The sequence below is a fragment of the Scomber scombrus genome, chromosome 11 (assembly GCF_963691925.1).
Source record: "Scomber scombrus chromosome 11, fScoSco1.1, whole genome shotgun sequence".
In the NCBI taxonomy this organism is placed as follows: Eukaryota; Metazoa; Chordata; class Actinopteri; order Scombriformes; family Scombridae; genus Scomber; species Scomber scombrus.
Window position 1 is genome coordinate 14,625,868 of NC_084980.1, and position 23,744 is coordinate 14,649,611.

General features: G+C 38.9%; 3 protein-coding genes across 5 annotated transcripts; 2 read left to right on the plus strand and 1 right to left on the minus strand.

The window, feature by feature from the left end:
- Positions 1 to 9,078: 9,078 nt before the first annotated feature.
- parla (presenilin associated, rhomboid-like a) lies at positions 9,079 to 13,788 on the plus strand. 2 transcript variants are annotated; one of them, XM_062428370.1, is made up of 10 exons: positions 9,079 to 9,174; positions 10,395 to 10,578; positions 10,716 to 10,820; positions 10,912 to 11,044; positions 11,137 to 11,232; positions 11,414 to 11,563; positions 11,754 to 11,824; positions 11,916 to 12,017; positions 12,361 to 12,458; positions 12,872 to 13,788. In XM_062428370.1, the coding sequence occupies exons 1-10, from the start codon at positions 9,089 to 9,091 to the stop codon at positions 13,017 to 13,019; spliced, it is 1,173 nt and encodes a 390-aa protein (XP_062284354.1). In that variant the 5' UTR covers positions 9,079 to 9,088; the 3' UTR covers positions 13,020 to 13,788. The 2 variants fall into 2 exon arrangements, with proteins under 2 accessions (XP_062284354.1, XP_062284355.1); XM_062428371.1 differs by lacking the exon at positions 12,872 to 13,788 and adding an exon at positions 12,204 to 12,272 and having other exon boundaries at positions 12,361 to 12,393.
- Positions 13,789 to 13,837: 49 nt separating this feature from the next.
- On the minus strand, positions 13,838 to 17,063 carry extl2 (exostosin-like glycosyltransferase 2). Of its 2 annotated transcripts, none has more exons than XM_062428375.1 (6): positions 16,924 to 17,063; positions 15,935 to 16,383; positions 15,725 to 15,795; positions 15,454 to 15,569; positions 14,839 to 15,304; positions 13,838 to 14,476 (listed from the first exon to the last, which is right to left on the minus strand). In XM_062428375.1, exons 1-5 carry the CDS (start codon positions 16,926 to 16,928, stop codon positions 14,899 to 14,901), a joined length of 1,047 nt encoding a protein of 348 aa, XP_062284359.1. In that variant the 5' UTR covers positions 16,929 to 17,063; the 3' UTR covers positions 13,838 to 14,476; positions 14,839 to 14,898. The 2 variants fall into 2 exon arrangements, with proteins under 2 accessions (XP_062284359.1, XP_062284358.1); XM_062428374.1 differs by having other exon boundaries at positions 13,847 to 14,479.
- Positions 17,064 to 17,279: 216 nt separating this feature from the next.
- zgc:110366 (uncharacterized protein LOC550476 homolog) lies at positions 17,280 to 21,075 on the plus strand. Its single transcript, XM_062428376.1, has 8 exons — positions 17,280 to 17,370; positions 17,489 to 17,598; positions 18,126 to 18,374; positions 18,502 to 18,603; positions 19,029 to 19,120; positions 19,640 to 19,822; positions 19,937 to 19,996; positions 20,150 to 21,075. Exons 2-8 carry the CDS (start codon positions 17,523 to 17,525, stop codon positions 20,243 to 20,245), a joined length of 858 nt encoding a protein of 285 aa, XP_062284360.1. The 5' UTR covers positions 17,280 to 17,370; positions 17,489 to 17,522; the 3' UTR covers positions 20,246 to 21,075.
- Positions 21,076 to 23,744: the final 2,669 nt, after the last annotated feature.

Sequence of the window (23,744 nt, forward strand, 5' to 3'; positions counted from 1 at the left end):
TCCTGTCACATGACCGAGGCCATGCTGCCCTGTTGCCGACACAGGCGAATCCTTGCTGGCGTCAGTTCACAGCAAATCGATGAGAGGAGCTGAAAGAGGACACCTCTGCTGGGAAAAAATGCACTGCATTGATCAGAAAAGGAACCTAAAGTCCTCTACAGATTTCAGCACCACAGAGAAAGTCATAGAGAAATGAATGAGTGTGTTGTTGCATAGCAGGGATGCTGCACTGAGCTCACAGTTATGGCTCTTAAATCTAAATCCAAATAACAAGCAGCCTTTACCGAAGTTAAGTCCAGTTGACAATCAAATATTAATGATTCTCACCCTCATTTCACCTACTCTCCTCCCTCTTTCTGTTCTTCTCTCAGGCCTTCCCACCACGATCTGTCCTGTCACTGTCACCCCCTCCCTTCCCTCCTCTTCTTCCTCCTATCCCACACCTGTCCTCTCCTGCCCCAGACCTGCACCCATAGCATATCATCTAACCTGGCAGTGTGTCCTTGGGTCTATACAGTGGCAAAGGCACATTGCTCTCTCTTTATTTGTACATTGTGTCTTTGCCCTGAAACCACAATACCCTCCTTTTCTCAAAGACTATATAATTTTCTTGCAGCTGTGAGATTATATTATAATGCCCCTACAGGATGCACTGACTGCTGCGGTTAAGATTAATTACCTATGAACATCTTTTTTTTTTTCAGCTCTCTTACAGGATTTCTTTGTGCAAAAAGCTTAAGTAGCTCAGCAAGTTAAATGCAGATATTACATTGGAGGAGAGCCCTAGTTACTCTGCAGACACTGCAGTGCAGCCTTTTCACTGTAAATTCTAACTTGTTCACCTATTTCTGGAGTCACTGGCAAGCTTGTGAGGAGTTGTGGAACTTGTCCAGATGCCAATAGCAACACCCAGTGCCATTAGTACGGCTCAGCCCTGCAAGGCCTTCACTACTTTCTCTCTTGTTTATATATAAATAAACTAGTGTGTTTATCACCTGTTTTGGTAATAGTTATAGTAATAGTATGATGAGTCGTCAGTTCTATTTTCACTAATATTTTGCACAAATCAACACATTTGTGTGCTGTACAGTTTTTTCTTTCTTTTTGTTCCCCCTTCTATTGTGCATCTTGTTCTATGCCCAAACTTGTTATGCTTATTATACCTGAAGTATAATAAGCATAAGTATATGAGACAATGATGTGTTTTTTTGTCTTCTTTATTGAGATGTGGGTCTGTGTTGTTCTGGATTTGTTTGGTCTAAATCAGCTACAGTAAATGCACAATATCTAATTTTCTGCCACTATGGGTCTCTTAATTAAAGCAAAAACAAAAGATGGAGTTTGATGATGTTATGAAATAGCGTGGAATCATGGGAGTTATTGTTGAACAAACATTTTCTCTCGGTTAGGATTCCTTCAGTGTTCATCATTCAGGAGTAATTTAATGGGAGACTAATTATTAGTTATTGGACACCGAATAACTAATAATCAGTCTCCCATTAAAATACTCCTCTCCGAAACAAACAGACCTGGTGATTAAAACAGGTAAAAACAGTGAATAAAGCAGGTCCAGGTTAAAAATCAGTTTCTCTGACACTGTCTTGGGACAGCCAAGCTGCTGCTAACGTTTGCTCAGCTTGTTTCTCTGACAAGATCCAGATTTTCAAGAGGTTTTTACCCAGAGCCAAATTATGCTCAGAAGTCTCCTCCTCCCTAAAACAAACACTCACAGGTGAGAACGCCAGCATTGTCCAAGTCCTTATCCAGTGAGACAGTTGATCTTTCGACAGTTTCTGAATGGCAGAACGCTGGCTAAGATCCTGCTGAGTGTTTTCGCAAGTAAGGGCAATATGGCTTTTCTTTACTTTTCATCTTACTCTTGAAACTTGGGAACATTATCAGTAACTGGAGCTTATAGCTCTCCTTAGAGCTGTGCAAAATGACGGTGATTCTCTTCTTCTGATGGCCCTACTTTTCTTTGGTTCTAACACTGGGAACATAGCCATTACAATTATGACACCAAGCTTCATAATGTAGCCACTCAGAGAAGTCCAACAGCGTATAAACAGCATTGGGATTACAAAACATTGCAAGCCTAAAGACTGCCCTCTGCTCTGATGGTAGCTTACTCAACAGACAGGCTATATGATTTCCACATTTCAGTTCTACCTCACCTTCTGGACCAAGAGTCTTAAGAGAACCTACGGTACTCGAAGAGCAAACTTCTCAAAGGCTGCAGTGTCCCATCAATGGATTTTCTGAAGAATACATAACACTGGCAATCCTGTTCAGAGCAGTCTGGTGTGGCGGTCCAAACATCTTGTTTAGGGCCCCCATGGTGTCAGATTAAGGAGTAGCAGAATTGAGATAAGAATCAACAACAATAACAATAACTGGGTACAGTCACTGTTAATTGGCCGTTACTTCAACATTATCCCTGATGACTCTTGACGCAGTATTTTGTATTTACTTTCTGCCTCTGTGTGGTTTTGTGTATTCACTTGCTTTTTTTTCTTTATTTCTATTCATTTATTGGTCTGTCTTTTGGTGCCCTGATGTTTGTGTAGGGAAAGTTTGTGTTCTTGTTCTGTACCTGTTTGTAAACTTCAAAAATCTATTTAAACAAATATTGGTAAAATATGATATTAGAATAATTCAGTGCCATTTGGGGGTAATAAATTAGTCAGAGCCATCTTTAACTGATATAAGGAATGCTTGGCAGTAGTCCTCCATACGACAGCTCAGCAATAGCTAAAGGACTACAGAACTAACCTCCAGTGGCTTAAGAGCATTTGCATGGGTGGTCTCTCATGGGGGAGAAGATGGAGTATATTGGACATGGGGGGCAAATGGAGCTAGTGCATTAAAGGGGGAAGCTGGATTAAACCCTCCACTTCCCTATGATGAGTCTGAGATATGTGAAAGAGGTGCCCTAGCTGCTGGTGACAAAATCCTCTGATGAAGGTGACTATCGCTTGGACTTGAAGGTCAGTCATCAACTTCTCCGGCATACTGAATACTGGTTATGTGAATGAGAGAGCCTCTGCTTCTCCAGGTCCTGGTCATGGAGGGGGGTCAGGCTGATCTTTATCAAAGTCTTCCTCTAGCTCCTCTACTGGAGGTGGAAGTGGTAGATGCTGTGGTGGACTTGCCCTTGGCTGTGCTTGAAGTGGTGGCTCAGTTCCAGTTATCTTAAGGTCAGGTGGGCTTGGGGGTATTGGGATGATGAAGTGATTTAACGTGGTGGACTGATCACAGCAGCCTTTTCATCTCTTCTTTAAATTCTCTGAGTTCAATCAGTTCAGCACGCGATGCTTGCCGAGACTGCTGCAACTTAATTTTCTTCCTACAGATGTAGTCTAGCTCTGAAACGTACTGCAGAGGGACCCTAGCAGGCTCTCTGTAGTAAATAAAGGGTGATCGCTATGGAACTTTGTATGCCATTGATGGGTTTGAGCATGGCTGTTGATAGTTTCCTCCTGAGAGCAAATCCCCTCATCTAAGGTGAAATTCTGTGGAGCGTTGCAACCGCTTGGCAGTCAAATGGTGAGGCAAGGGATGTCATCTTGGCAGCTCCCTCCAAATTGGCATGCCACTCTATTTCATATCCAAGTATTTGCTGTGTTACACTGGGGTGTAGTGGAGCATGACTCCTCCAGCTTACATAGCTTGTATCATAGTCCTCTAAACGAACAGATGGGCAGATCTGCTGCTTTAGCCTAACTGTATGTTCTTCTCTTGACCACATGGTGAGTCAGGGGTAAGCGTCCTCAATCAACTTGAAGGACCAAAATGCAGGCTAGGTAAGCTTGAATGTTTGATACTTGCCACTAAGTGTCAGCTCAGACACAGGACTGGAGACTCTACTGAGTTTTTTTTGTTTTGTTGTATTGTTGTTTTTTTTGGGGGGGGGTTGCCTTTTTTTTTATTGAGGTGTGTGCGTGTGCTGTGTGTGGATTTGTTTGGTCTAATGCTGCAATGCTCCACTCTGTTGCCAATGACGTATATTAATTAGTCTGCCAGCAGGTGGCACATTGGCACAAATTACCATAGATCAGTGAATTCTGAACTGATCGTTCCTATAAGCTTTCTAACAGTAACTAACGAAACCTAAAAAGAAAAACTCGATGTAATACTATATGTAATATGTAAAACTGCATTGAAAATTGCACATAGAACAAAATATATTGTTAAGTCTAAAATATGTTTACATTATGTCATTATGGAGAATGGCCCTTTTAAGGGTGGTGTGTTTGTGTTTTTTGTACTACATATGCATTCATGTGTAAACATCTAATTTAACTACTTAATATAGTATTTGATAGTTTAATGTGTTAACTACGGAAGCTTATTGCATTCAGTCAATAAAAAAAAATACAGATCCTGTTTTTCTGAGTAATTTTTTCTAAAATCAGTTTTTCTGAGTAATTTTTTCTGTTTTTCTGAGTAATTTTTTTTAAAATCAGTTTTTCTGAGTAATTATTTCTGTTTTTCTGAGTAATTTTTTTGGATCAGTTTTTCTGAGTAATTTTTTTCCTGTTTTTCTGAGTAATTTTTTTTGGATCAGTTTTTCTGAGTAATTATTTCTGTTTTCTGAGTAATTTTTTTGGATCAGTTTTTCTGAGTAATTTTTTTCCTGTTTTTCTGAGTAATTTTTTTTTTCCTGTTTTTCTGAGTAATTTTTTTCCCCCTGTTTTTCTGAGTAATTTTTTCCCCTTGTTTTTCTGAGTAATTTTTTCCCCTTGTTTTTCTGAGTAATTTTTTTCCCTGTTTTTTTGAGTAATTTTTTCTCTACTTCGAAATCTCGCGATAACACCTCACTTGTAAGTGACTCCTGCAGCTCCTGCTCCTGCTATGACCCGTCTTCAGCTCTCTACTCCACCGGGGTCAATTAAGGTGAGGCAAGTTACACACAGGGTATGATACACATGATTTCAGTTTAGTTAGCCGCTAACAGTTTTGTTTCCATCATGCCGGACAGTTTCTTTTGTCAAAAGTGAATCGCCTTTCTTCCATTTTATTGGCTTGGCACAAATAAAACGAGCCCACATGCCGTCATAATATTAAGCTATATGCTAATCGTAGCCTATGACTCATAGGCTATGAGCAGTGTTGGGTAGTAACGCGTTATTAGCCTAGTAACGCCGTTACTTTTTTCAGTAACTAATAACGTTTCCGTTACCGAACGCTGCGTTACTCCGTTCTTTTCCGTTCGTTCTGGTGAGGTTTTACAACGGCACACAGTTCCCACCACCATAGATATATGTGGTTCCCACAACATTTGAGCGATCAATAAAGTTTCATTGAATTGAAAGACAGAGCACAACAAAGCACTCGGTGCCCTCTATCGTCCTACATGTAATCAAACACGCTCCATGAAGAGGAGACAGGTCAGAGCACGGCATGACGGCGAGCTAAGCTAACATTAGCTAACGCAGCATCCTAGTCCAAAGCTGTGTGTCAGTTCAGGCTGCAGCTGGGACACAGCTCCAGAGTCACAGCGAGCACACAGCACCCACTCCACCCGAACAGCAGCGGTTAGAGTGCGACAGACGGACTCCAACTATGACACCTGAAACTGTAAACACAGCTGATCGCTCTGTGTAAACACAGCTGATCGATCGATAAAAATGACCGCTTAAGTGAATTTTTCCGTCATTGGTTCTTGAATGTAACTCGGTCAAGACGTATCCTCAAGATTTTTTTTTGCAGTTCTGCTAGGTCAAGCAGCTGGAGCCAACATGCAATGATGATGGTGACATTTTACAGATAAAAGCAGATGTTTTTTTTCATCAGCATCAGTACAGAACTGAAAGGGTTAGAGGGGAATTCAATCAACCTTTATTTAATGGCTAACTAAACTGAAATCATGTGTATCATACCCTGTGTGTAACTTGCCTCACCTTAATTGACCCCGGTGGAGTAGAGAGCTGAAGACAGGTCATAGCAGGAGCAGGAGCTGCAGGAGTCACTTGTAAGTGAGGTGTTATCGCGAGATTTCGAAGTAGAGAAAAAATTACTAAAAAAAACAGGGGAAAAAATTACTCAGAAAAACAAGGGGAAAAAATTACTCAGAAAAACAGGGGGAAAAAAATTACTCAGAAAAACAGGAAAAAAAAAATTACTCAGAAAAACAGAAATAATTACTCAGAAAAACTGATCCAAAAAAAATTACTCAGAAAAACAGGAAAAAAATTACTCAGAAAAACTGATCCAAAAAAATTACTCAGAAAAACAGAAATAATTACTCAGAAAAACTGATCCAAAAAAAATTACTCAGAAAAACAGGAAAAAAATTACTCAGAAAAACTGATCCAAAAAAATTACTCAGAAAAACAGAAATAATTACTCAGAAAAACTGATTTTAAAAAAAATTACTCAGAAAAACAGAAAAAATTACTCAGAAAAACTGATTTTAGAAAAGATTACTCAGAAAAACAGGATCTGTATTTTTTTTTATTGAATGAATGCAATAAGCTTCCGTAGTTAACAATACTTTTACAAATAAATATTATGGATAGAATCTTACATGTCAAATAAGTTTAATGGTAACAAATGAAAACATTTTTCCTCTGAAATATTGTGATGCAGAAATATAATTAATTTAAAGCTAGAGTATGTAGTGTTGTAAAGCTAGCAAGATTTGAAAATATCAACTCCTCCTGCCTCCTCTAAGTTCCACCCCGCTACTCCCCCTCCCGTCAGTGAGTCTGTCCAAGCCACGCTGCAGAGAAGTGTGCTGTTTTTTCCGGCAACAGCGACAGGTGAAGACTGCACGCGTGAAGTAGGCAGGGAGAGAGGGGGGCGTGAAGGCACCTGATTGGTTGGCGAAGAGCATGGATTGGTCAGAGTTTTATCAGTCCTGTGGCTGTCACAGAGGTCTGATTTTTTCCGTTCTTTTTTCTAAAGTATAATAGAAGGACCATTTCACCAAGTATAACAAAAAGTGCTTCTGAACAACATAACATACCCTACCTTTAATGAATGATTTTTTTAAAAATGGTTTTAAATGTACTACTTTCCATCATGATGTATTTGTGATCTAACAACATGCAGATGCAGGTGTGTTGGTTTTTAAGACACCACTAGAGGGAAATGAAGTACAGAAAACACAAATATGTTTCTCCATAGCACAGAGGGAGGAGGTGTTTACCATATAGTACCAATATTACCAATATAATAATAGGCCTATACCTTCTGCTGCATTCAAATACACTCAGCTTTTTCCACAATTTGAGTTTGTTAAATTTTTTAACCTGAATATTTACTAGCTAAATGTGTTTCAGTATACAAGGAAGTAAATCACTGTTTCCCACAGCCTAAGGTGACATCCTCAAATGTGTTGTCCTGATCAACAGTCCATAATCCAAAGATATTCTGTTTACTGTCAATGAAGACCAAATAAACCAGGAAATCACACATTTCATATTTAAGAAGCTGAAACCAATTTTAGTAGTTCTAATAGTCTACATTTACACAAGACAGCAATGTGCTGCCCTTTAACTGTATAGGGACCCTTACCCACACATACACTCACCAGCCAATTCATTAGGTAGGCTAACACCTATGCAACCTAATGCAATCCAATATAACAGCCCTGCCATATATTCTGCTTTTATAAAGCTTATACATATTGATTGTCTGTCACTGTGCCACACTCTCCTCTCTCCCTCTTCTCCCTTTCTCCCTCTCCTATTTATTTCCCCCTCCTCTCCTTCTTTCCCTTTCCTTTTCTCTCTCTCTCCCTCTCCCTCAACCCCAACTGGTCAAGGCAGCCCACTGTAGATATATGCTATGAATTGCAAAGCTAACATATTTCAGATAATGGGAATTATTAGTTTATTGTTTGTTTCATTTCATAATGTGGTACAATGTATTATAGTTTGAAAACATTATGTGTGTATCATGTCAGAGGAATGCACAGCAGGAGATGGGTGGAAAAATACAAAGGCAGTGTTACACGGAGGTGTGATTGAAGGGGGTGACTGTATTAGCATAGCCCTAAGTATTCGTCCAGGATCAGCTGACTTTGAACCTTTTGTTAAGACAATGCAGAACGAATCCTTAAAGACATTGCACAGGGAGAGGAGACATCCTGGAAGCCAAGATGAAGGATGGAGCCAGACAGACAAGAGACGACGCCTAGCACATTCAATTTGCATTCTGTTTTTGTATTTAAGAGGGTCAGGGAGAGACAGAGAAGTCAGAAATTTACGAACGCTGACAGAAACACTGTTAAATGTTAGGGAGAGTAAATTGACCCGGAGCTCTGTATATGCTTTATACATTTACTGTTAAATAAATAGCGTGTTGAGACCGAATATTCTTCTCCTATTTTTTCATCAAAACGAACACGTGGACTGAGCTCACACATAGAGAAAGATTTAGCAAGTAGTATAGCTCAGATCGCAACACCACCTAGAGCCTAGTCCTGCCTGGGGAGTTTTTCTTTGACACTGTCGCTAAGTGTTTGCTCTTGGGGCAATGTTAGGTCTCTTTGAATTAAATTAAAGGGTACGGTCTGTACCTGCAAAGTGCCTTGAGATTACTTTTGTTGTGTTTTGGCATTATATAAATTAAGATTGATTGATTGATTGATTGATTGATACATTTTAAGTTTTTGTTGACATTGTCAAGATTTTTCAACTTTATGTCTATTATTGAGGTAGTAGTGGGTGGTGGTGGTGTGTTGGGGTGCATTATATTAATCAGTGTTCCCAATATTTTGTCCACTCTATTAACGTATTAATGAATTCCTCCAAAAGTGGGTGATCAGAGCTGGACAAGATTGACCGTGCTTTTTTTTATAACACGCATGTCAAAGATCTCTGAGAGAGAGAGAGAGCTGCTTCATGCCAATTATCTTACGTTATCTTACCAGTACTCCACCACCACAAGTAGAATTTAGAGCAGAGATGTTGTATTGGATTGAATTAGATTTTACAAGTGTACCTTCCTAAAGAAGACTGTCACACCCCAAGTTCTTCAGTGAATGTTCAGAAGTCGGAGCTGGTAGAGGGGTGCTTGAACGCAGCATTGGCTCCTGTCTAGCAGTGGGCGGGGCTTGAGAGAGGAGGTCATCAGAAACATGGCGTGGAGAGGATGCGGAACACTAATGAAATGGGCCAAAACAGAGTTCACCACATCCAAAAACATAACTTCACGAAGCTCAAGGTGAGTCAACGAGACGCTGTTTAGATCACAGCAACTGTCTAAACAATAATAACACTGACAGGATGTGTTTGTTTGCTTCTCAGCCCAGCGTGAGATTACCTAACTGTCATTGTAAAGAGATCCGTGCGGCTGACAGCGGCTTCTTATTTGACTCATTAAACATAAAACACATATCATACGATTTTCAAAATGAATTGGCTTATCAAGCAGCAAAATAAATGCAATGCTTTCCTGTTGTTGTTGTTGTTGTTGTTGTTGCCATCGGATTTGTAGGCTACATATCGTAAATAGCTACAGTTTAATCAATGGATAGCTAGTATGTTATGAGGCTTAATATCTTGAGCCTTATAGCACGCACAGTAAAACACTAAAAATCATACACAGGTGGTGCTTGAATTAAATTACAAAGAAAAACAAATAGGTTTGGTCATAATATAATACATACATTGGCTCCCGCCTCTCAGTTGTGAGGATTTGGTGTTTTTCTTTGGTTTATGTGGTTTTGAATTGAATATGTTATATTGAAAATGTTTTTGGTTTGGACTCTTGTCAGACAAAACAAGCTGAACATGTCACTTTGGGCTTTAGGACATTGTGACAGCAATTTTCCACTATTTTTGATTAATAGACCAAACAATTAAACAGAAAAATTAAAAAGAAATAGTTGTAATTCAGATAAAATAATTCATTCATTTACACCTTTATTTATGCAGGGTAGGCCATTGAGAGCAAGCTCTCTTTCAACAATACCCTGATGACAATACAAATGCAATCATCTGTAAATATAAACAGATTAATTATTTTAAAAAACAGTAATATGAAGGGATAAGATTGTCTAATTTTACTATCCTCTGCAAGTTGTTCCAGATATGTGGAGCATTGTATTCAGAAGCCATTTACCCATTCCCATCCAACTAAGACATTGATTTTCAAGGACCAAATAGTCTTGGTAGTGCAGTGTGAGATTGAACATAAATAAATAACACGTCAGGTACCAGGATCAGTCGATATTGAAAATATTTTTTGAAATCCTACAAACATCAACAAACACTTTAACTGATAGGTGAATCGATCTCAAGAAATTATGAAGGTTAAGCTTCACAGTATTTACTGCAGGGCTGTATTGGTTCACTTGACATTGTACAGGTGTTCTGTACAGGTGTGTATTTATTCTTCCATCTCTCAATTCAATTCTTATCTGTCTGCATGTTTTTCCACAGACTCAACCCCTACAATCAACAGAGATGCGGCTTCCGTCGTGAAGCCAAAAGGCCGGACACAAAAAAAGGCAATGTCACCCAAGAAACAAAGGCATCACCCTCTGAAGCTGGCACACCAGGGCCTCCTCCTCGTCCCAAAGTCCCTAGGCCAACACTTTTCAAACCCCTGATGTTCACAGTAGGGGTAGGTCCTCTCTTTTTTTTTACTAGAATAATTCTGATTCATGATTCATGTTTCAGCTAAGGTAAGGAATTAAATGAATGCTGTAATAAGGTTTGGGACAGTATGCTGGGGTTGGTTGTTGTCTGACTCCATGTCAGTTTACAGGTTGTTCCTTTGGTGCAGCTGCCATTCTGCAATATGAGACGCTGAAGTCCAGAGTTCAGACTGCAAAAGATGAAGAAGAGTCTGAAAAATTCCTACAGGTGAGGTTTTAATGATATGAACTGCTGTCCTTTACCTGATAATGTTTGAGCGTGTCATTGTCATCATCAGTGTAATTACATATATTACAAGGGCTCTCAGGACATGACACACTGGCACGACTGGTGGAACCAGCTGACAGGCTTCCAACGACAGCTCATCCTCCTCATGTCCATGGCGGACGACTTCTGGAGCAGCCTCACGGAGGGACAGAGGACCGTCACTGGTAGCTTTACTAGTTTCTTTAAATTTATGCTTGTTTATAATATAATTAGATGTTTGTTCATAGTCAACAACTTTCCTTGGTATATTTTCCAGGTATCATTGCAATAAATGCTGTAGTCCTGTGTTGCTGGCGGATCCCTTCAATGCAAAGAAGCATGATTAAGTACTTCACATCCAACCCAGCCTCCAGTGAGTTTTTGGGGGTAAAAAAATGCTTACACAAGGACAATAGGGGAGTTAAATGTCTCAACAAAATGCTCTTGGAACACAAGCAAAATTGCAGCTTGATCCACAGGCCATGGTCACTTTCTATCCACTGTGTTCCAAGCACATGTTTAAGGTTTCTGTCCATTTTTCTCTCTCCAACCAGAAACGCGGTGCCTTCCCATGGTCCTGTCCTCCTTCAGTCACTACTCCATCATCCACATGGTGGCCAACATGTATGTCCTGTGGACATTCTCCTCTGGAATTGTCTCTCTCTTAGGGAGGGAGCAGTTTCTTGCGGTTTATCTATCTGCTGGTGAGGAAAGGATAAGTTTGGGGTTTGATAACATTTAAATCCAAATCCTGTGTTGAATCAGCACATAAAAAACCTACTATTTAAGACCTAAAAGGGCAACTGAAAAAACAGAAACTTGGAATTACGAAAAGGATGCAATACATTTTGGACAAAGAAAATGATACCTCATCCTCACTGTGTGTATTTACAGGTGTGATTTCCACCATGGCTAGCTACATGTGTAAAACAGTCAGTGGGAGGCTTTATCCCACATTAGGAGCGGTAAGATAACTAAAATCTTGTTAAGTCTTAAATCAAATCAACTACCTATAATCCGAATCTTTTAACCTGTCTTTTTTTATATAATTTATAGTCAGGTGCAGTTATGGCGGTCTTAGCCGCAGTCTGCACAAAGGTGCCAGAGGCCAAACTAGGCATAATCTTCCTTCCCATGCTCACCTTCACAGCAGGAAATGTAAGTGACACACAGCATGTCAAAGTTGTACACAATGTTTGTGTATGTGTGCATTCATGCTCTTGGGTGTGCACCATGCATGGTTTTAAAAATAATTTTCTTGTAATGTAGATACAAACCTCTGAAGTGTGATCTCAAAAGTGTAAGAGGGAGTTGATTCTCATTTGTTGTCTGTTTTCGCTGCAGGCAAGAGATGTTAATCTGTGTGCATGAACGAAACGGATACAGTCCAGTGTATGAATGAGTGAAGTATGTGTAAGTATGAATGCATGGTAGAGAGATGGCTGGAGTTGGTGCAGTTTGTTTTGTGTAACATCAGGTTCCTGTCATTGGTCTCCTTTAGGCTCTGAAAGCTCTCGTTGCTATAGATTCTGCAGGGCTTCTATTGGGATGGCGGCTGTTTGACCATGCAGCTCACCTTGGTGGAGCCCTCTTTGGAGTGTAAGTAATTTATAAATGATGGACCCTAGCCAATAATATAAAATCAAGTGTTTTCTAAGAAGAGTGTGCCAAAGTCTTACTATTATCTTCTGGATTTAAAAGACGAGGCTGGCATTTTTATATACTTTTTTTGTTCCGTCAAGTTATGCACATAAGCGTAAATACAAAATGCGACAGAAACAATTAAAGACAACTGTGAAAATGTCCAAAATAAAATGTTTAAATTCAATTGTTTTATTATTAGATGTTTTTACACTTATTGTTGTAGTTAGAGTACCTCTTTTATACTACTTAGAAGGGTCCAAATCTTTGAATGAATTATATGAATGTTATTCGGCTTGAAAGTAGCTAGCAGTAGCTATCCTGTTCTGCTGTCACTACATCTTAACATTTCTGTATATATTGTCCTACAGATGGTACGTGGCATATGGTTACAAACTGATTTGGAGGAAGAGGGAGCCTCTGGTGAAGCTGTGGCATGACATGCGTTCTCCAGGTGCTGGTGGATCCAGACCAGGAGGTGGGCCTGGGATCAGTGGTGGCGGACCCAGACCACAATAAGACTCTTTAAGATCTCTTTTTCACAAGAACTGTTCTCCACAGTTACCTCAGAACACGCAAGGACACTTTTATCCACTGAAATGGAGTTGGATGTTATTGTTTATCAATAAATATAGTTTTTTCATCCATGGTCAGGAATGAGTATAAGCTGATTTTTTTGGTATAAAGAGATCTGAGTGATGACACCTGGTGATACAATCCAGATGTTAATAAGTGCACTGATAACATCTGCTGCTCTTTTGTGTTTCTATTGTTGTAAAGAGGAATTCTTCTTTATTAAAACAAGAACTTATCCAATTATTGTGTAACAAATAGGCACTTCTACCTCTAACTACTAGTGAACAGAATCTACTCCACTTAAAACTTCATCCAGGTAGTGTTTTGCTATGTCCATCTGTATGGAATCATTTACTTCATTGATACTTGGGTGTTTGATGTTTATCTCACCATTATTTATCTGACTACTCATATCAAGGAGTTGTTTATGCTCTCCTGACGTTAGCAAAGTCTCTTTTGTTAGCTAAATCACTCTAGACATTGCAATGTAGAAAACCCTATGTGAATTGCCGCTTCTGAGATGCCAAACCTGCTTCATCTGACCCTGACAACCACAAAAATATTTTAACAATAACTCAACTTAATGCTTGCTTTAGTCATATACTGTGCGCCCTGACTGGAGGAGTGATCTTTTGTCACTGATCTGTTTACTTTTGTACAGGCAAACCTTAATCCAAAGGACAAACTTAATAAATAATGAAACCAGACTATACATGTGAAATGACTAAGGAGGGATTTTTTTCGACAAGCTGTTGAACGTTTTTCAATTCCTGTCCGATTCAGCATCATCAATCTCATCAATTTTAATTCTTGTATAATTATGAATCCATAGATGAATTTGGTTTAGAGAAAAAATTACTTTATTGAAATGCATCACATAATACAGCCCTTCAAGAGTTGCTATATCTACAGACTTAAAAATAAAAAGATTGTCCATGCATGCATAGTACAAATTGATTATGTACATAATACTTGCAATAATTCTATTCTATTATTAGACTTCAATCTTTTGGTCAAAAATTACTCAAAAATACCTTCTTCAAAAATGTATTCAAAATTTCTAGGGAAAAAGACTAAATGAGAAGTGACACTCTACAGACTAAATAATTAACTGAAGTGAAACTCAATAAGACTGCAGCAGTACTTTAAATCATAGTTATGTAAAAAGGCAAATTGTAAAGGCAGATCCAAGACCTGGCACCTGCTGGTTTAATAATAATTGTACTACAATGTACTGAGAGTTGTACAAACTGAAGAAGAATCAGCTTTGGCAACAATAGAGATTATCTCCAAATATGAATTTCTAATCAAACTGGGTCTCGTGTAGAATATTTTAAACAATCCTTGCGATTGTCCCAAGGAAGAAAGTCCATCATAGTCCCGCTGATGCCACAGTGAAACTGCTGTAGTATCAGTGATATACAAAAAAGCAAAACATGAGTTATGAAAATACTAAGCAGATAGGCAAAATATTTAATACTCAACCATTAATGCTGTAATTCATCCTCTGTTATTTCACTACTGTTTTGCATGACTGTAGTCACAACATGAAAATATTCTGTCACTGTGACACTGTCTTTAAAAGTAAAAACTATTTGTTTAAATGGTTGTTTGCATTTATTTTAAGAACATATCCAGTAGGTAGTAATGCTTTCTTGCCACACAACATGCAAATATGAGAATATCAACTGTAAAGCACTACACCAGGTCAGCTCAGCCCAGATGAGTGATGTGTTATACTGTCAATCCAACACAGACTTACCAGACTGCTACTTTAGTCTGTCCTCATTCAATCCAAGACAGTCAGCAATGTGACAGTTCTTCAGCCTCTGCTCTTGTGGTTAGCATAGCTCGGGAAGCCAAATTGGGAGACCATCAGGTTTGAGAAGGTGAGTGGCATGAAGCCATAGATCTGTGTCAGCCTGTTCAGACAGTGGGATCTCTGAAGAAGGTGTTCAGGACGATGCCACATACCCTGGTACCCACTGCTGGCATCCTTTTCCAGGTTGCGAAGGTCTACAGGTTTGACAAAGACCCCAGAGGGTCTGGCAGGGCTACCGCTTGACATGGAGTGTTTCCTCAAATACAGTGCTACAGCAAAGTTCATGGCTATGTCATCACAATTTTGTGTTGCATCCACCAGCGCATGCACCTCTTGAGGTTGGTCTTGGAAGAGCTGGAGGTAGCGGCGGTGGAAGAAGGCAGCACCAATTAACACCATGGAGAATCTGCAGTAAGTAGACCAAGATAAAAGTAGAAAAGACCATCTTTCATGTGTAAAGAACAAACAAAGCAAGACACAAAACATGGTAGTATATTATATGATGCAGTACATGTGAAGCTTTACAAGATTATGAAAAATAACAGGGAAATTTACCTGTCACCTGCTCCTCTTTCTGGATCCTGCAGCTCAAAGCTGCCATAACTATACACTCCCCCTGGTGTAGTGACGTGTTTTCGGGGCACAAACCCAACAATCTGGTCTTGAAATTGCTGTGAAACCAAAAAAACAACAACATATAGTCACATTGTGCATGGTCCAAGTACCACATAATTTTGATGCACCAATCATCAAGTAAAGCCAAAATATAATTTAGATGTATAGGGTGTTAATCTGTCTCAAAGCCATTGTCAATAAAACGTATTACCTTCCAGACAGAGAAAGCAAAACTGATGTCAGGAACGCTGACCAGAGTGTCGTCATCCAGCATCAACACAACTAAGGACAAGAACATTAAAGTAACTCCAGTGAGAAAAATGTCAAAATCCAACATTTTGGCCATAAAGGCCTGTGTAAATATGTCTTAATAGCTATAATTCAAAGCATATAAAATGTGCAGGCTGACAGGTATACTGACCATCAGTATCGATCTCAGGGAAGGGTTGTAATCTGTTGCGCATTTGATTGCTAGTCTGCTCCTTGAACACCACAGGGACCGGATGAGGCCCCAAGGAGTTCCATAACTTCAGGGGCGTCTGCTCCCCAATGTTGTTCCAGACTATGATAATCCGCTGAAGATGAGGCACTGCCTGGTAATGGTTAAGAAGTTTGAGAAGAATGTCTGTGCGGTTGTATGTTTGGATGATGATAGTAAACCTCTGCTCCTCCTCTGTGTTGTCCCCATGGTGACCCTGTGCAGGTATCTCATTTTGAGATGTTGCCCGGCGTAACACCCCCAGGACACCGACACCTCCTTGGTCCTCAGCAGAGGGCAGCAGAGCTGTCAAGGCTGCACCAACCAGGAGCAGCAGCAGAATTGGCCAAAGCAAATAAGCTCGCCTGGGCCCTATCCAGCAATGCCGGACCCTGCATCAAAGGAGGCACAGACACAGATAGGAAGGACATTACATTACACACTCCGGGCCTACTTTTTCCTCACAGTTAAGATCTCCCAGAACACTTAAGCCATTTTAAACACATGTTGTGAGACTGAAAAGCCTGATTTTGCACAAATTTTTGTGAAAAACAGTTTTATTGATCAGTACTCCTATGGATGACTTGAACACTGATTCATTCAGAATAGTTAAGTGACAACAGAAATGTCAAAAAAAAAACTGTCAAATTATATGGAGTCAAAAGTAAGAGCAGGAACATTTAATTAACAAATAAAGTGCCAATAAAGTTTAAAAAAAAAAAAACCCTGGCAGCACCATGAGTTACACCCGTGCACGCATTGCACTGTTCTGCACTTAAATCACATGATATTAGTTACATAAACGTCAAGAGTTATCTTTTGACAGTATTCTTTAATCAAATTAACATAACCAAGTGTCTGACGCCGGAGTTATTTTTACATTGAACAAAGTAGAAGGGATGTTAGAATGCTTCCCAGAAATGAAAACGTACCTCATTTTGTTGATTCTGCAAACAAACCTTTCACCTCACATATTCGCCATGTTGGGTGACGCTACACCAAAGAGCATACAAGGACAGAGCTCTGACAAGCTAACATTAGCCGTAACGTGAAGTGAGCGGAGTCACGGCTCAGAAATGAACTTCTGTATCGTTCGTTTGAAACAAGCAACTGGACAATTATTGAAGAAAAAAAAGCGAACTGTTTGAGTTTGTATATTTATATTTTCTACGTTAGGCGTCGTACATCGGTTTTCATTTATCCGTACCCTCTTAGTAAACCGACGCCATATTTGTTACAGGCGTCGTTTGATTAGATTTTCCGTTAGTGTCTCATCTCTACCAACACCAGAGATGCTATCACTACTGGACCACACGGGGGCAGATAACATTTCCATAATAACTTCCTTCACTACTAAAACTCGAAGTTGATTCGATTAGGTGAGTTTTTGTTGAGGTGCTCAGTGATTTAGCTGCCTTTAAGGAACAGGTAACATTACTATGAAGTTGCAGATAATCAGCGCAAGTCAATAAGTAACACTTCTGATTTGTAATTCAGGTTTCTCAGTACTATCCAACAAGAGGAACAGGCTATGCCCTTATCACCAGCACTAAACTATCCCACAGTCCCACTTTCCAATGGTCTGCAGATCCCAGTACTTGGATTAGGTGAGTTCTCATTGTGCCAAAATACAAAAAACACACATTACATGTTTCACACATTAAACTTTTGTACATGAGAACATTTTAAATTAAGCCATTTGAGGGAGGAGACACCATGGGAAAATTGTATTGTATATTAATAGAAGTAAGTATCACACAACCTGAATCTACAGATATGCTCAAAATAAATGTGACTATTCAGTACATCAACTGAACAGTATGAACCAGAGTTGATTCAAGTTTTACATGATGAAAAAAGTAACGAATGAGTAAAACTGACCAGCTAGATGTCCATCAGATTTCATGTATGTGTGTGTATGCTGTTAAGTATTAAAAGCATATTTCTCACTTTTATTCAGTTGTTAATTGATAAATCTTGTCACTAAAATCTGCTTGACCACACTTTTAGGTTATCCATATAGTGTTCAGTATTGTATCTGCATATGGTCATGCCAAAAGCCCATTTGAATTTAACTGAGTTGACTGTGTTGCTGACTGTCTATATTTTGTGTCATATTTTCTGTGTATGCCAGGCACATCACATGATGGCGGATACTCTCATGATTCCATTATGTATGCACTCACTGAGTGTGGCATGCGCCACATTGACACAGCAAAGCGCTACGGCTGTGAGGAGAAACTGGGCAGAGCTATCAGAGAAAGTGGGTTACCACGAAGTGATCTGTGGCTCACCAATAAACTGTGGCCAGGCGACTATGGATACAAATCTGCAAAAAATGCCTGCCTTGGCTCCTGCTCACAAATGGGGGTGGATTATTTTGGTAAGGGTTATGAATGATCTTTGTGTTTTTATTATCATTACAGTCTTCATTACCCAACAATGTAGGCAGTCTGTCTTCCTGTGTCTTTTAGTATCTCATTAAATCATCATCTGCCCCCATTTTTCAGACCTTTATCTCATGCACTGGCCAGAGTCATCACGACATGGCTGCTCCAACAGGGAGATGAGAGCTGAGACCTGGAGAGCTTTGGAGGAACTTTACAAAGAAGGTAATTTCTCACTTAATCTACAGTATGATACAATATACTTTATTGTCCCTTTAGGGAAATTTGTCTTGGACTCAAAGGCTGTGCACATAAATGCCTTCACAATAACAGTAAAAACAAAACTCCTTAATCTGCTAGTAAAGTAAATGTAGCATATTATAAAATGTGGCGCAAGAGACTAGCCTCAAGGATGAAAACCAGTTACCAGGCCAGGCTTTGAATATCTGGAATAATAAAACTGATGTATCACATGACTGTTTACTTTACTGCCTTACTTTTATCTCATGAACTTATTCTCAGTACTGTATTAAAAGACCAGATCCAGACAGAAGAGAACATTTGGACAGTATCTTTTAGAGACTGCAACAAATATATCAGTCTGACAGTGGGTTATATTTTTTACAACACAACTCTGTGTGTCACTGTAGGGGTGTGCCGTGCTATTGGAGTGAGCAACTTTCTGGTCCATCACCTGGAACAGTTAAAGGAAGACTGTAGTGTGGTGCCACATGTTAACCAGGTATTTTTTTTTCTCTCTAGAAAGCCTTCAATTAGTTTTAAAAAGCTTATTTGTAGAAGCTCTATAGAGACATTCAGGCTATTTTTTTGGAAGAGATAGGGCTTAGTTAGGAAATGTGTAAATGAGAAAGAAACAGTCTTGATAATTTCTTCTCATAATATTCTAATATTGTTAGAGACTGCATGAAAGTTATCAGGGAAGATGGGAAGGGACAGAAGTCTGCATTATTTGGGAGCGCAAGGAAGGGTCTTTTAGATTTTTTCTGGTGTATATTTTACATTCTGCATTCTTTCCCAGTGAAAAATTCAGCCCCTCTCCACACTCCAATAATTTATTACAGTCTTTTAGAGAACAATTTGTTCAATATGAGAAACATATTGCACAGTAGTAAAATGAGAAATGTGCTCACTAAAATGTCGATGAATCTGTAGTGTGTTGTTTATCACACTGCTGAAAAATACATATGTGTCAAGCTGCAGTGCCAACATAACTTGCCTATAATGCATTTTGATCCATCAGGTGGAGTACCATCCATTCCAGCAGCCCAGTCACTTGATTGAGTATTGTCGTCAGGAGGGGATCGTATTCGAAGGGTACAGTCCTCTGGCCAAGGGTCAAGTCCTCAGCAATCACACTGTTCTCCAGATAGCAGAAAAGTACAGACGCACACCTGCTCAGATCTGCATCCGCTGGAGTAGTCAGGTTGTCATATGGCTCCAATAAGGCTCCTCCCAAGTTGACTTATGTTAGACAGATGTTTCTTTGTATACTTTTGTTTTTTAACCATAATGTAATGGTTTCCTTGCTTTTCTTTAGAATGGAGTTGTCACAATACCAAAATCCACCAAAAAGGAGAGGATAAAAGAAAACTGTCAAGTGAGTTAAAAATATATTTCAGGCATTTGCATGATTGCACATTAACTACCTCAAACAATACAAAAATAGCCATTCATTTTGTAATCTCACCTGTTGCCCCTTGTTCCTCCTCTGTCTCTGCCCTCTCTCACACACACACACACACATATATAGGTGTTCGAGTTCCAGCTGGAGGAGGCTGACATGAATACTTTGGGAATGTTGCATGATGGAAGACACGTGTCTTGGGATCCAACCAACGTAGAGTAATATATCAGAAAAGAAAAGGGATGTTTGTCCTGGAATCAGTTGTCTGAAAAACTAATTTTGAAATTGTTGTCAGATTTTAATTTAATAAGCTTTGTATGTCACACTACCTGGAAGAAGATTCTGCTATGGTATAAAACTCATTCATCTCAGCTAGAGCAGCTTGCACGACTTCTTCAGGTGCTGTAACCTCATAGAAATTAACTAAATATCTACTTTTTTTATAAAGCAATACAGATAGGATGTTACAGTCATAGGTAATATAGGAATGTCTTTATGATGATTATAGCAAATATAATTTGGTCTAATAAGTGAACATTTGCCTTGGCAGATATACAGCTGAGGATCTGGATTTGTGTTGACATGGGTCATGAATAATCTTTCTGGATTTCCCTCCCCTACAATAGTTGCCCAACAAAATCACAGTTAAAGCTGCAACAATTTACCAGGGGAGGACTTTGAATGAGACTGAATGCTTTTAAGTGCAGGGCATTTAAAGTATTGGATTTAAAAGGTTTGTGTGCAGTCACATATCCATAATGTCTTGCATGTGTTTCTTTGGGTGGGACTAGATGATCAAGTAGGATGGTTTGGTGATGTTTTAATTGTATTTTTTCAGAAAATCAAGTTTTTGTACCATAAAAAAATTACCCAAATATGACCCATATTCATGAGAACCTTTTACCCGTGGCAGTTATTTCTGTCAGGTATATACAGTATTTACTGTGAACCATGTATCACCTGTCCTTATCATTACCAGTCAGCTACATTCATTTACATCTGATGTGTATGTATTATCTATATATTTTTAAATAAAACACCACAAACACTCAGAGTTAGCAATATCGTTTAATCTTTCCCCCTCAGCTTAGAATCACTGTTGTATATAAGTTACATTTTGTTTTCTCAATTTCACAGGTTCATTTTTTTTTCTCTTCAAACTTCCAGTTTGACCTCCCTCTCGTATCAAACAAAAAAAAAGCAGATTGTATTATACAAAAATGCAAACCAATTTTCACACAGTGAATTCTCTTACAAAGTCATAAAATGGCGTAATAATGGCTACATCCACATTGGAGGAAGATAATTCTAGACATTCCTTAATGGAGTATAATATACATATAAAAACTTTTTTTTTAACTTGCTGAAATCAAACCTGTACCTTAATTTAAGAGATATTTTACAAGGGAGTAATTATATAAAAAAGCCATTTGCGAATTGTTCCCCAGAAAGTCAGGGAGTAAAATGTGAGCCTCAAACAGCAGTAACAGAGTTCAGTGGTCAAGGGTGGGAGTGGAGGGGTTAACTGGTTATGTAAATGAGGGGCAGGCAGCAGTTCCACTCAGAAACAAAAACACACAAGAGATTGAAATAAACATTTTTGCTATTTACTATATAGTAAACCACCCCACATATCGTCGTATGTCAGTTCTCCAAAGCTAAAGGCGTTTTAGGCTTCTTCAGACCTGCAGGGACCCATCAAGTAGAATCAGCATTGTGATAGTTTTGGTTGACTTGCGCTTGAGTGAGAAACAACATACTGAATTAACATCATTAAATGCTGCCAACTCATGACTAAACCAAATTCCCTCTTTTTGTAAGTCATATACTGATTTTGTTAAACACAACAGCAAAATTAAGCTGGTAGGCCAATAGGCTAATTTGTATTGTGTGAATGTTACTCTTATAGCTGTTGACTACACGTCAGGTCAGATGATGCATTAAAGACTGTAAGACTTGCAGGTCAGTAAATTCACTCAATTATTGCAGAAACAAAAAGAAGAGAAAGAGAAAAAAACTACAAATCCAGCTAGGTCAACAACATTTCTTAAAAAAAAGAAGAAACAATAAAAATACACATCTTGCTTCAAATCTTAAGATTTGCATTATTGCATTGTTGCTGTTTTACATGACAGTTTCAAAAGAGGGGAAATCACCTAGAGTCTAATTGTAGGACTCTAAAATCATGCCAATTCAGTGTTAATTAGTATTTTTATGATCACCTCATGCTCCTAAAGCAGACAAGGGGAAAGGAGCACTGCATTGAGGATTTAAGGCCAACCTTTCATCTTCCTGAATATCCTCTTGGGGGCGGGGGTGGGAAAAAACCCCAATACTTTTCTAACACCTCAACACTATCACCCAAGTACAGCACACTTTGAGGGGAAAAAACTTAGTCAGGGTACATTTTCTACAATACAATCTAGCACACACAAAACATCTCCTTAAATTTTCCAAAGTTACAGAATTCTTGTCTTCTTCGGAAGCATAGTCTATAAAGAACATCTTTGTTTGAACACAAAAGATTAAGTGAACACACATCAATGCGCACAGAAGTCCTTCGTCTGGGAAAGGATAAAGTCTGTGTTGGCAACCAGTGGACAGAAAACAAATCAAACAACAAAAAAAAAAACATTTTGCTGATTCTAAGTAGAGATCATTTAATATAAATGCTGAGCGAGTAGAATAAGAGGTGGCACGTTAATAGTGCTTTAGTATATTAATGTATGTATACATACTCATATGTATAAGTGAGTTTGTGTACCTAAACAATAAATGTAGCGAGGAGCAGCCAGAGGCTTGAAGTGTGGTTGGGGGTGAAAAAAAAAACAAACAGGAAAATCCCAAACATCCACTATCATGGCACTGACATCATATGAAGCAATGCCCATCAAACAATCCAGATGAGGATGTTGGACACAAAACATTTGTGTCTATATTTAATTGACTGATCAGTGATCAGGGATTTGTCAAACTCAGTTTTTCAGTACCCCTCGTCTGACCAAAACGAAGGCTTGTGTTAAGCTAAAACCACTAGACCCAGAGCGTCTCCTCTATCCTTCAACCGTTCAAGCACAAGGACTCACTCACTCCCAGCAGAGCTGTAAAACTAGCCAATCGTGGTAATTGTTTACAAAAGGCAAAGAGCTCCGTGTTGAGCGTCAGCAGTAAACAATTAACATGATGAAGAAAGAACAATAATAGTGGCAATAGTGGTGATGATGACAGCGAATTGTGAATAGAAAAGTGTCTGATGGTGAAAAGAAAAATGTACTACTCACCAATATAAAATACTTAATGCGTTATAAATTAACTTATCAAATCTCACCTAAGAACAAGTATTTTGGAAGATAATTTCTTGGTCTACCTCTCAGTCAGTGACACCAATATCCTCAAGCTGTATACTCAAGTTCAAATATCGTGTGCAGCTAAAAATGCTACAACAGATACCTTTCTAAAACTAAATGAAAAGTCAGGGATTTGCTTTTAAGTCAACCATTTCATGACAGCTCCACTGAGCTTTATATAAAGCCTTCCATTGGTAAGCTTCACTTGCCTCCCCTCCCCCCAAAATCGTAACAACGTAAAGCATGAAAAAATTAAAACAAAATTTAACAAAAAGACACAAGGGAAGGCAACTTCATAGAAGTTAGGTGAACAAATGACAAGATAATCCCAATGGGGAGGCTTTTTGTGTGGCCAGATGAGAAACTCTGAGGAG